The sequence below is a fragment of the Aedes aegypti genome, chromosome 3 (assembly GCF_002204515.2).
Source record: "Aedes aegypti strain LVP_AGWG chromosome 3, AaegL5.0 Primary Assembly, whole genome shotgun sequence".
Lineage (NCBI taxonomy): Eukaryota > Metazoa > Arthropoda > Insecta > Diptera > Culicidae > Aedes > Aedes aegypti.
The window spans coordinates 336,019,349-336,033,332 of record NC_035109.1 but is presented as its reverse complement, the minus strand read 5'-3'; the positions used below and the strand labels follow the sequence as shown (position 1 = coordinate 336,033,332).

Here is a 13,984-nt window from a genome sequence, read left to right as displayed (position 1 = left end):
GATCCATTAGAAAAACGTAATCCAATAACAATTTGATTTGTAAATTTTACACCTACTTGGACTGCTTCAGTCATAGTGGTGGCTTTGAACATTGCATCAATCATTAGATTCAATTGTTCAGTTAGAAAATTAAAATCAGAGGCAGACATGTCATGTGATTTCCCATTAGAATTTCCGGTAGACGAAGATGCGGAGTTACCTGTGGTGGTAGGGTTTTTTCCATTTGATTTTAAACAAGCAGAATGGGTACCCATGGATCGAGCAGGGGAGGAGTTCGAATTTCCTGCTACGATATCGGCAAGTAGATACATTCGAAATTGATAGATTCGAACGGCTACCCGACGGATTAAACTTAGTTTTTGAATGAGCAAGATTATGATCTTCCTGATGGGTATGATTCATGATCAAGCGATCGTTAACTGAAAAATGAGCATTGCTCGATACTCTACCAGGCAAATTCCGGAAACGACCGTTATCGTAACGGATATTATCTTTCATCTGACTGGCAAGAGCCTCAATGACCCTTTTGCGTGAAGGACAATTCCAAAAATTGGACTTATGGTTAGCCCCGCAATTACAGCATATGAATTTGGTGGTATCTTCCTTCACTGGACAGACGTCCTTAGCGTGAGAAGAACCTCCGCAAATCATGCATTTAGCATCCATGCGACAATTTTTTGTACCATGACCCCACTTTTGGCACCGACGGCACTGAGTGGGGTTCTGGTAATTTCCTCCAGGTTTCTGGAAATGTTCCCATGTTACACGGACATCAAACAAAAGCTTTAATATTATTTAGTTCTTTTTTGTTAAAGTGAACTAAATAAAATTCTTGAGAAAGCCCTTTCCGAACAATGCCAGATTGGGTTCTCTTTTTCATAATGATTACTTGGACTGGGGAAAATCCAAGTAAATCATTTATTCCATTTTTGATCTCTTCAGGAGACTGATAGTCACTTGAGAGACCTTTCAAGACAACTTTGAACAAACGTTCAGTTTTGTCGTCATAAGTAAAAAACTTGTGCTTCTTCTCTTCAAGATGTTTGAGAAGAAGTTCACGATCTTTAAGAGTTTCTGGCAAAACGCGACAGTCTCCTTTCTTTGCGATTTGGAAGGAAACCTTGATTCCCCAAATGGAGTTCAAGATCTCCTGCCTAAATCCCCCAAATTCGGAACAACTGACCACGATAGGCGGCACTCTTTGCTTCCTCACTTGAATCAAAGAGCCTGGGCTAGAGGCTGCTTCGATTTGGTGTTCGGAAAATTTGTCTAGAGCATCGAACTGATTGCTCATTTCGATACAATTATTCATTTCACCCTTGGAAGAAAGTTCGCTTTCCGGGGAAACGTCCTTTCTTCCATTCTTGCCACGTGTAGTGACAGTTTTAAAACCCACTTTTTTGGAAGGAAGTAGTGAATTCAGAGATTCACCCTTCCTTTTGTTAGTTGTTGATACCATGTTTAGTTAATAAACGAGAAAGACGTGACCTTCGAGAGGTTTTTTCCCTAGACGGTGTCCAAGAAGGATTACCACCGCTAGCTTTCGCCAACGGGTCCAACGAAAAATCGAAGGCACGGGTCCAAACAAGGATCGTAAAGGGATCAATAGTAGAAAAAATAGTACTGAAAAGTACTGTTTTAGTAGCACTGAAAAGTACCGTTTTTAATTTTAGCACTGAAAAATACTGTTTTTGTAGCACTGAAAAGTACTGTTTTATTGCTTTAGGTAGTTTTTAAGAAAACTTCCAAGAGCAGAGAGAATTCGTGTACGCACAGCACGAAGGTACGATGCGCACTATATATGTATTTTCCTGATTCTGCGTCAACATTGCGAAATGTTATCAAACTACAAATTAAATTTTATGAAAACCAAAAAATAAAATAAATTGACGCTTATATTGAGCTGTTCGGCAATCCAATCCACATGGTTATTTAATTAATTAACTCATTACGCGTGGTAAAGACGGATGAATTATGGGTGAAATTCTGAAAAAAAAAATCCACGTGCTTGGCTGGGATTTAAACCCAGGACTCTTGTATGCTAGACGAGCGCTTTACCAACTAAGCTACCGAGCCACTTTATGACCCAATAACTTAGAAGGTTACAAGTTTCGAATTAAAATTCCCACAGATCACGCAGGCCCTTTTCATAACCCATATCCATCCATCTCACGTACAAAACTGAAATGAAACTAACATATTTATATTGAGGCCTTCCTCAGCCGAGTGGTTAGAGTTCGCGGCTACAAAGTAAAGCCTTGCTGAAGTCTGGGTCTGGGTTCGATTACCGGTCGGTCTAGGATCTTTTCGTGATGGAAATTTCTTTCACATCCCTGGGCATAAGGGTATAATCGTACCTGCCACACGATATACGAATGCGAAAAATGGCAATTTTGGCAAAGAAAGCTCTCAGTTAATAACTGTGGAAGTGCTCATACGAACACTAAGCTGAGAAGCAGGCTTTGTCCCAGTGAGGACGTAATGCCAAAAAGAAGAAGAATATTTATATTCCCAAGTACCGTAGATTCGGGTCAAATTGACGGGTAGGGTTAAATTCAATCTGTAATAAATGAATGTTGTCTCAACAATGGGCAAATTGTGTTTTGTGAAGTTTTTGGTGCATAAGAATGCTTAATTCAATGGAAAATGCAAGATCATGTTCAGTGTGTTGACAGACTTTCATAATCTTCTTGTTAGAAGCAAGGGTATGAACATGATGTCAGCCTGAAAGTTTGTTAGGATGCTTAATATATAGCCCCAAAAGATATGTTATTATCAAAATTCGTACCAATTCGCTCATTTTGTTAAAATATTAGAATTTCTATTGGAATTTATTTATACTTTATTTCCGTAAATATTGTATTGTTAAGGATTTTGCAAGCATATTCGGATTTTGGGAGTCCAAATAAAGCAAGTAGAGTTGTTTTCAATACTAACAGTAATCGCATTGATAAGTAATCAATTTCACCCCGAAATGGGATCACCCGATATTTTTTAGATATATTTTATAGCATATAGCACTAAAATCACATTTGTTAGAAAATGTCGTTACATGAGTCAATGAGGCTCACCTTTGTACTTGTCTTCCTGCATTCAGTTGCTTGGCATAGACAACATTATTGAAAACTTAGCAGAAAACCCGTAAAAAATGATCAATTTCACCCGAAATTACGGTAACGGATTCCATGTCAAATCGTTCAGTCACCTAACCCGACCATTTTCGATTTGGATTAAATTTTGCACATGTTTTTGGTATGGTACAATAAGTGTTTTCCATAGAATAATTGATCATTTTGACTCAAGTGTAACTTTTGAAAATGGCCTATATATTTTTGCATGCAACTTATTTGAAAAATTCTAACTCCGAAACTGTTGATTTTAGAGAAATATTGTCTGTGAAGAAGTTGTAGTGAACCATTTGGACTATAAGAAAAAAATATGACCGAAAAAATATTTTATTTATTTTCATAGAAAAATCAAAAATAAAACTTGAATTTTAAATTACACAAAAACCCCATTTTTAATATTTTTTAAATTTCCACCATAGAATCTTGATAGGAAAAAGATGTTTAGGACAAAGTTTCATGATGGAGAAATTTTTAATAAATTTTTTTTTCCAAGAACAACTTTTGGTCGATTTTCAAAATTTTGATTTTTTGTCAAAATAAATACGTTCTGATGATACAGAAAACATCTTGAAATTATTCTAAGCCATAATGGTCATATGAATAATTTCTTTAGAAGTAGTCATTTTCGAATTATATCGAGTTTAATGCAAAAAATATTGTTTAAATATTAAAATAGGCCATTTTCATAAGTTATTCGCATTTCTCCATTAATAATAATACGTTTTCGAGAGTAAAGACCATATTTCTTTCCACTTACTTATTTTTCTTGATGGAGTATCACGAATAACTAATGAAAATTGCCTATTTTTATGTTTATAAAATATTTGGTGCATTAAACTCGACATAATTAGAAAATGGCTACTTCTAGAGAAATTATTAATATAATCATTATGGCTCAAAATCATTTCAAGATGCTTACTGTATCATCAGATTTATTTTGACAAAAAATCAAAATTTTGAAAATCTTCCAAAAGTTGTTCTTAGAAAAACTTTTTTATTAAATATTTCTCCATCATGAAACTTTGTCCTAAACATCTTTTTACTATCAAGATTCTATGGTGAAAATTTGAAAAATATTAAAAATGGGGTTTTTGTGCAATTTAAAATTCAAGTTTTAGTTTTGATTTTTCTATTTTTTACAACTTCTCGATAAAACATTTATCTCTAAAATCAACAGTTTCGGAGTTAGAATTTTTCAAATAAGTTTCATGCAAAAATGTATAGGCCATTTTCAAAAGTTACACTTGAGTCAAAATGATCAATTTTTCTATGGAAAATACTTATTCTAATATACCAAAAACATGTGCAAAATTTAATCCAAATCGAAGACTATCGAGCACGATTTTTATTTTTTTTTCGACTCATTCTGGATGGAGTTCGTCCAGTATATCTCTAATTCATTTTTTTGATTTGCTCCTCAAATCTTCTCAAGGCTGATTTGAGTTCTGAATAGGCTGACCATACGTACCGTATTTCACGGGACAGTACCGTTTTTACGACCTTCTTGGGCTGTCCCGTCGTATTATTAAAAATGTGTAATGTGTCCCGTATTTTTGGAAATTAGAATTATGCACAACTTAGTTTAAATTATTTTCAAAAAAATAAATACCTGCTTATCTTTTTTAGTAGTTTTCAGTTTGTCAGTCAGAAATATATTTAGTATCGAACACAAACATTTTATTAAAATTTTGTTCAGGCACTTATTAGGCGAGTTCGCCACTAACTTTTTCGCTCTTATTTATGCTATTTTTATTTTTAACGAAAACTGTGTCTCATCAATATTTAACATAAAAATACGAAAATATCCAATTTGTTTTCCCTATAGCTTGAAGTTAGTTTCCTACATCATGAGCAGATCATTTTCTACGTTGTGTCTTGCAATGAACATTTTTTCGTATTTCGTTCCATTTGGGGTCATGCACAAATTACGTCACGCTCCAAGGGGGGGGGAGGTGGTCAAGCCAAGCGTGACAAGCCTTACAAAATTTTTGAAGGGCTTATACAAGAAACGTGACAAAGGGGGGGAGGAGGGGGTCGAAAAGGTCGAAATTTAGCGTGACATAATTTGTGTGCCATCCCTTTGTTTTTTTTTTACAAAACTTGACCTTAAAAAAACTTGCCTCTGCGTTTTCAGAACTATAATTTCTACTGAAAATTGAATTCATTTTTCAATATTATGTATCACACAAAGAAAAAAAATATTGGCTTCCAAATAAACCTATGCGAACAAAACTTGAGTGAATAATTACTTCCAATGCTTATTAGATTTGTTGAATCTTCTTATCTTAGAGAAACATTATCTATCAAATTTATATACATATTCTATTGATCAATAATTCTACTTTCTATCAATAATGAAATTTAAAAGGCTACATTCTCAAAAATAAATTGTTAAACGATAAATGAATGAAGTTTTTTTTTCAATCATACATCATAAGACTTATGATACTCAAATGATTAATTTCGCAAATAAATCCATCTGAGCTAGCTTTACTGACCTCGAACTAGAGCATCATCACTACTCCCAAGGTCTAAAATATATTGGAAGATGTTTAAATTTAAAAGCAATTGGCTGCCATTTTCTGGAAATTTGATGACATATTTCAGCGAAACATTTCAACCACATCGTCATACAAAAACCAAGTGTTCGGAATATGAGTCTGTTCGGAATTTGAGACAAAATGGTACATAGTCTGCGTTTCAGAATATTTTTAAATCATAACAAAAAAAAAATCTTAAAGATTTATGATTCTAATGAAATTTGCGAGTGACCAGATATCGTTAGGAAGTTTGCAGTAGAAAATTTTAAAATATGGACAACCATTATCTATAGCTGATGAGTCCGGCCGAAGTATGTTAGGCTGAAACAAATTAGGGCTGATGGATCATACAGCCGAATGAGTCATTAGGCCGAAAGGATTGTTAGTCCAAATGGTAAACAAATATGGTAGGTAATGCCACTTTTTACAATTATCTTCAGATAGGGAAGGGTTTCATAAGCTTTGCTGAAAAAAAAAATCCAAGTTTATAATATGAGAAGTGCCATAAATCAAAATGATATAATTTGAGAGTACAACATATATTTAAAAAAATGAAAATAAATCTGATGATTATTCGCAGAAACAACATTACTCGAAAGAGCAGCCAACGAGGGATGAGATGTGATCTTAAGAAGCCATAACTCCACAGATAACTATGAACGTGTAGCTCTAAAGAATAGCAAATTTACACCAAGAGGAATAAATACTAATGAATGCAAGAGTACCTAAAATGTATATAAAGCACTGATAGCAAAAACAGGAGGGAAAAAACTTATTGAATAAAGGAAAAAACACTGGGTCATACGATAGTCCCTACAAATATCTCTGCTGGAGTAATTAAGGTGATTATAGAATGAAGCCACACCTCAAATTTTCAAGAGCACAAGACTTGAGAACCAAACAGCGCTCCGCGTTGAAAATTTATCCCATTGGTCACCACCAGCAAGCAAGCAATATGATTGATTTTCAACGCGAACTGTTCTCAGATTCTCCAGTGCTGTGCATTTGAAAAATCATAGTTTGGCTTCGTTTTATAATCACCTTAAGGGCCACCTGTATTCAAATGAAACCTTTCATGAAAAAAAAAATCTAAATAAATAAAAAAACACAATTAGATCCTTGAAAGAACTGTTCTAATTGGGTTTTGAAGCTTACGGCCGAATGACCCATTCGGCCTAACGTACTTCGGACTGATAACTCATTAAGCCTAACATACTTCGGCCTAACGTAATTTGGCCTAATGACCGGATACCTATCTATCTTTTTTTAAGACCGTCCTGCTTTTGGACTTCATTTGTCCCGTTTTTGTTGTGTTAGCTTATGGTCAGCCTAGTTCTGAATGCCTACCATTCTTCAAGTGTGGCATAATTTGTACTAGCCCATGAGTTTTGTAAATTATTTGAGTTTGTGTAGAGAGATTGCTTGAAGGACCCTATGAATAACTAAAACCTTCTAAAGGAATCTTCCGAGGAATCCCTAACAGGAGCTCCAAGGCATAGCATATTTTCATGTTCATTAGTTAATGTGAAAGCGCTCATAAGAATACTAAGCTTAAAAGTATGTATGTGACGTAACGCCAGATGAGAAGAAAAACAATGTTAATAACTTCGAAGGGAATCTGTAAAATTGTTAGGCAATGTCTGCCAGTAGTGAGGGATAAAAAACGAAAATCTCTCCGCTGATTTGCCTAGGAAAGTGGTGCTCATCCCGCGGCACGTGGCCCGTATGTGACTCTCGAAACCCAAAAATGCGACTCGCGGAATACGTTTGGATTGATGAAAAATGATAATAAATTTTTGAAAATAAATGCATTATTTAATTTAAATTTATTATTAAAATATTTAAATTTATGTATTCTCTTTATAAATCTGCAATGAGCACGAGAGTCCTTTGTTTTATTACATATATATTGTTATTATAAATTTAATAGGGTTACAACATTTTTAATGATCTACCGGAAAAAAATGATGATATCCTTGTTTCAAAAAATTACAAACAATTTCAGAATTATTTTGTATTTTTCTCTTTTTTTTAATTTTACGGGATAGCTTTTTGCATTCGAAGTTGTAAGGAATGACTGTCTAATGTTGCTAAAGACATGCTCAATGCCAAAAATTTCTAATAGATAATTTCATTAATCTAAATATGTGATCTTGGCTTCAGAATTGTGCAAAACCGAAAAAGGCAGTTTTCTTCCAAATGGACATAAAATCTAGAAAAATAAAAACGTTTGTTACTTCATTTTGTCAATTACTATAAATAGACGTTCTTGTTTTTCGTGATTTGTTAAATTTGTTGACCTATCGGAAGATTTTTTTTTAATTCCTAGAACTAAATTATTTTTTAATTTGTCTGGATGTGCCACAGACAGAAAGCCAAAAATACAAGTATCGGTATACATTTTTTTTTTTAGTGACCCTCCGTTTTCCGCCATACCAAAAAGCTCATGACGAGCCCCCTGGTAATGGACACTCAATTCTCAGCCACAGGCAACACTAAATTAAGAAAACAAATATTCATAAGAAGCTGAGAATAATCAAAAATGACAACAACAGGGAGTTTGAAACAAAATAACTAAGCTAAGTGCTTCTAGTGGATTGTAAATGTGGGCTTAGTGGCCTTGCGGTTAGCGGCGTCAGTCGTTTAGACATATTGTGCCACGAAGCGTGGATTCGATTCCCGCTTCAGTCGTAGAAATTTTTCGTCAAACGAAAAATTCATCACTGGGCTACTGGGTGTTCTGTGTTGTCCGTTGCCTAATGTTCGTGATTGTTGTCTGTGCAGCCTTTGGCTGAAGACAGTGTAAATCGTCTTTTTTTAATCCTTTTAAAGAAGCAAATTAAAAGTGCGGGAAGCGGGTAGGACAAGTAGGACATGTCCTGCGCACAAAAAATACAGTCAAAAGATTGTCCTACCCATGATTTAACACGAAGTGTCATTATTCCTACATAATTTATATAGCCAGATGAAGTTGGTCTTGGAGTAATGGTCATGAGCATTCCTGTGAGTATTTCTTGACAAATAACAGGAATATGCATGGAGAACTATCAAGAGATTCCTAAATAATCGTTGGAACAATTCATGGATTAACCCAATACCAATATCATAAACAGAGCTCGTTTATCATACACTCATATATTGTCTTGATTTCTCAAGCTTCATCCAGGTGAATTTGTAGATAATCTATTGAGCGATTCCTACAGATCGCCCGAAGCACACTTTCTTGAAGTTCTTGACTGAATTATCGTAAACATGTTTGCAAGATATTCCTTGAAAATTCCAAGAAAATGATTAAATCATATTGGAGAATTTCTGAATTCTTGTCGGAAACTCATAAAATGCTTGCAGATTTTTTAAAGAAAATCGAGCGAAATATTTAAAATAGTTGAATCATTTACCAAGAATCTTCAGCTTCTTTAGTACCGTAATCCGGGGTAACATTGATCAGTGGGGTAACATTGATATGACATTATTTTAATACATAGCGGAAAGCTTATGTAAAAACCTTTACGGGGACGTATTTAGATGAACGCCATTAATGAAAAAGGTAATTGCTTGATGCACTAGAAAAAAAAATTTTTTCGCCGGAAAATGTAAATTTTGCATGCATTTTTGACTTTGATACTGTATATCTCGCAAACTATCGCAAACTAGCATCTTCAAATTTTGGATTTAACTTAATAATGTTGTTAGTAATCAAAAATAATTTAGAAAACAAAATTTTACGATTCAGGACCGACTGTTTCCCCATAGTGTGTCCGTGTCTTTTTTTAATCTTTTGAAAAACATAATACAGTATCTAGTCACGAGCGGTGGGGGGGACGGACCTGGTGTAGTGGTTAGAACACTCGCCTCTCACGCTGAGGACCTGGGATCGAATCCCATCCCCGACATAGTCACTTATGACGTAAAAAGTTATAGTGACGACTTCCTTCGGAAGGGAAGTAAAGCCGTTGGTCCCGAGATGAACTAGCCCAGGGCTAAAAATCTCGTTAATAAAGTCAAACCAACCAACCAACGAGCGGTGGGTGTCAATACTTGTTTTGAAAATACAGTCGACTCTCCACATCTCGATGTTCTATATCTCGATATCTCTCCCTATGTCGATGATTTCTTCGGTCCCTTCAGTCTGCATACCTTTTCTCTCTCCATATCTCGATATCCTCTTTATCTCGATATCTCCATATCTCGATGTGCTCCTGTTGACTTTTCGTTCCAAATTTTCTCTCTGTATGTCGATATGACCATAATCAAAGGTGACTAGACTAGATTTTAGTGATTCAAAACAATTTCAGAACATGAGATGACGTCTCCATGTTTATTATTTTCCTGGTAACGGAGTGATTTTCAATCTAGTGTTCATGAAATATGTCTTATTTGTCTCGATCTCTCCCTATCTCGATGGTCCCTTCGATATCGAGATGTAGAGAGGCGACTGTATAAAACTTGCGACTTTTGCATTTTCCGTTGAACCGTTCGATTCATCCGGATGAAATACAAAGCTATTGGATTTCATTGGAAAGTCTTCCTCGTACTTTAGGGTTTACTCACAAATTTCATAACGCCAAAAAATGCCGTTTTCGACACCCACCCACCCCCTCGTAACCCATATGAGTCACGCGTACATTTTCCCGTATATTAACTAATTATTTGAGAAAATTAATAAACAAAATGTATATAATACTGTAATCAATAGTTCATTGCACCATTTGAGTACAAATTTGGGTGCGAAAACGCATTCCCAATTTGATTGCAGTAAATAAAGCATAAAAATGTTCACGACTTCTGTCGCGTTTTTCTTAGGTGCACTGTTTTGCTAGTGGGATTTTGACAAACCTGTTCAAGTGAACTGGTCCGAAAAAGGATTTCAATTTTGATCGAATAATAAATGACTAATAAAGTTGATTTAACCAATGATCTTGAAGCTTTCCAGCATGAAAACAGTCACTTTCAATTTGCTGTCTAGGATTCCATATTTTTTTCATGATTTCCGTGGACATAAAGATGTTGCCAACGTTTGACCTAACCATGATTCAAATATGGACGAGCCCCTGTAAAAAAGGGTCAACCATTATAAGAAATTATGATAAGCAAGCACTAATTGAAAGCGTTTTTTTTCTCTTATAAGCAGGTGAAATCAACTCACCTGTAAAAAATCTGAACTGCTACTTGAAATGAAATGTAATATGTTGTTAAGAAAATGTTAGTAAAAGCTTAAATAAGGTTTTACCGAATTAGGATGATCGTGTTGTCTAACACAGAATACCTAGATATAAAAAATGAATGTAATATTTGGAATGATACTAATAAAGAATCGAATAAATAAAATGATAAGCATGCATAGTGTGCTGATGATCATCGTTAACACTAAGTATGTGTCTAAATTTTAACTGATATTCTTCTCGCAGGATTCTGGATAGTATGAAAATACCTTCCGCTCAACGATCTGGGTTCCACATCAGCGACATCCTCGAGTTGAACTCCCAGACCAGCCAACAAACCAGCAACAAAGAGTACTCTCATCTACAAAGTCAGGGTCCATGCAGTACACCTCCCGATTCCGTCCAGAACACAACCCGAGTCAGCGATCTAAGCGCTGGAGAGTACCCGTCCCAAGACGTAGATCAACAGCCTCAAACCGTAGCTCAGTTCAACAATTCAACGGCCACCGGTGGCTACATTCCGTTACAGACGGTGCCACCTCCACCGGCTTACAGTGACCTTCCTCCGTACTATCACCATTCCCATCACCTGTTTCCGGGGCCGGTCGGTAGCGCGTCCAGGACTTGGTATTATGACAACGGCAGTGCCGATTACGGTAAGGTTCCATTGCAATATACAGTTATGGATAAAACAATAAGACCACAAGAGTAAAAACTATAAGTAAAGTAAAAAGTTTTCGTTAATAATAGCTTTAATAGCTTTTTTTTCAAATACACCAAATAAGGTTTAAATTCCTTACGGTGTCCATACTGCCCCGTTTCCTACTGACTAGGCTGTTGATGTACTGGTCTTATTATATTGAAACTCATTTTTTAACCTTAAATTTAAGATTGTGTTTGATAAGCTGGTTCTATTACCAACTGGTGAGCTCGTTTCATGCTTATAATAACACCTAATCTACATAAAAAAAACTATGGTTGGTTCTGTCGCTTTCTGTTTTATATAATTTTATTATACACATACCTTTCATTTTGCGATATTATTAAAAATATTTTTTGAATAATTCAACATTTCGAATTTCGACGTCCTACAGGGTTAAGTTTTCTAATAGATGGTCAATTAAACAAAGGTTTAATGAATCGTATCAATTAACATGAGGTGAATACAATTTCGATTGTTCTGGTTAGTAACGGAGTTGTGACTTCGAGTTGTTCGATCATCGGTGCTGATGCTCAAAAGGTTTCTTTCTATAAAATTGTCATGACTATTTCGCATTCACATTCTCCTAAAATGTGCACTGCGGAAAGCCCCTTCCTTTATTTTTTTGGATACCAGTTACCAGTTCCGATCAATCACGCAGTAGCAACATGTCAGTAGGTCAGTCAAAGTCTATGTATGGAATGATTAGAAGGGGCATAGTATAAAGAGCTGTAACGAAAACTTTTGATTATTACAAAAAAAAACATAAACTTCTGTGAGTTATGCTTTTTACTCTTAAGTAGTTTTATTGTTTCGTCCATAACTGTATCCTTCGGTTATATTCAAAGGGATTTGTTCTTTTGCAGTACCTGCAGTGATTCAACAAAATATAGAAAATAGCATTCACCAGCAAGTAAGCCCGGACAGCACATCGTCGGTAGCTGAGGGATCGTCATATGCTACGCTGGGCAATTACAGTAACATTCCAACAGCGGTAATCGAAACTTCCGAACGCCTGGCTCAAGATCGTTCCTCCCATAACACACCCCATACGATAGATAGCAATAACAACACCTGCGATGGGGAATCCCTGGACGATAGCATTGAGGTTGGCATCTCAGGAGATGACCGTGCCGGAAGCGACACCGGTACGGGACCAAACGGTTCCAGCAGTAGTCAGAAGAAGCGTAAACGAAGGATTCTCTTTTCCAAAACGCAAACCTACGAACTGGAGAGACGGTTCAAGCAAACGCGCTACCTTTCGGCTCCAGAGCGGGAACACCTGGCCAATATGATTCATCTAACGCCAACTCAAGTAAAAATTTGGTTTCAGAACCATCGCTACAAAACGAAGCGCGCGCAAATTGAGAAAAGTTCGACCAGCTTTGCGCATCAGATCGGAAGCTCACCGAAACGGATCAACGTTCCGGTGCTGGTGCGAGACGGTAAGCCTTGTATGGGGTCACAGCAGCAACAGCACCATCAACAGGCTCAACATCACCAGCAGCAGCAACATTTTCTGGGTGGTGGAGGTCTTCATTCTTTGGTTGGAATGACAACTTCGGAGCATGGACCGATTGGGCTCGGCTATCAGCAGTCCGGACAAGTTCTTATGCAGAATCACGGATCTTCCGCTAGTGGTAGGTGGTGGCCTTGAGGTTATGTTCGTATGGAGTTAAAATTTTTGTGATAATTTGGTTATTATGTAGATGTTTAAGTATACTGTAAATTGAATAATGTGCTTTGTTATATTGTATTCCGAAATCTTCCGACATTTTCTGCCTTTGGTGCTACACGAGTTATTGCTTTGAGAGTTTTCTCCAAGTGTTTTTCCAAAAATTCTAGAGGATTATTATTTATTTGAAAATAAATCTTGCATTGATTGTTTTTTTTTTATTTCATCAAACGTGATAAATTTCAGCAGTTAAAGTCTGGAGCAACTTTAGTTCTTAAGTCTGTTGACTTGGTTAAGGAGTTTATTTAGATTTATTTAGATTTTAAAAATATTCATGTAAGGTACCGCGGGGCAAGTGGGTAAATGGGGTAAGTGAAAACAATTGATATATTTTACTGAATATGTGAATCAACGTTTTAAACTCATGCGTAAACATTCGAGGCAATTGAGAACATTACGATAGGTAAGAGATATCTGAGATTTTTCAGCCATTATTGCATAATAGAGGGAAAAATTGTTAACCTGTCAACTGTTACTCCGTAACAAGTTGGCGGCGTACAATCTTATTTTAATATTTTCAGTGGAAAAAAGTTGCGGAAAATAATTTCCTGTACCACTTCTTAGTTGTCCTCTGTGACAGTTTCAAACTGCAATAAAAAAAGTTTTAGAACTAATTCGACGTAGGCCTAAAAATTACTAAATTTAAACACCGTCAATTTTCTTATCAGGTGGGGCAAGTGAAAAGTTTATCATTAGAGATTGAATTTGTGTTTTCTCTT

General features: G+C 35.8%; 1 protein-coding gene across 2 annotated transcripts in view; it reads left to right on the top strand.

Annotated features, from left to right (window-relative positions):
- LOC5578575 (homeobox protein vnd) overlaps positions 1 to 13,264 on the top strand; it is a 45,575-nt gene extending 32,311 nt beyond the window's left edge. For both annotated transcript variants that reach the window (XM_001663914.2, XM_021851419.1), the window contains exons 2-3: positions 11,077 to 11,486; positions 12,397 to 13,264. In XM_001663914.2, the coding sequence (XP_001663964.2) occupies positions 11,077 to 11,486; positions 12,397 to 13,187 (1,201 nt within the window). In that variant the 3' untranslated portion in view covers positions 13,188 to 13,264. The remainder of the gene's footprint in view (positions 1 to 11,076; positions 11,487 to 12,396) is intronic.
- The last annotated feature ends 720 nt before the right edge of the window (positions 13,265 to 13,984 follow it).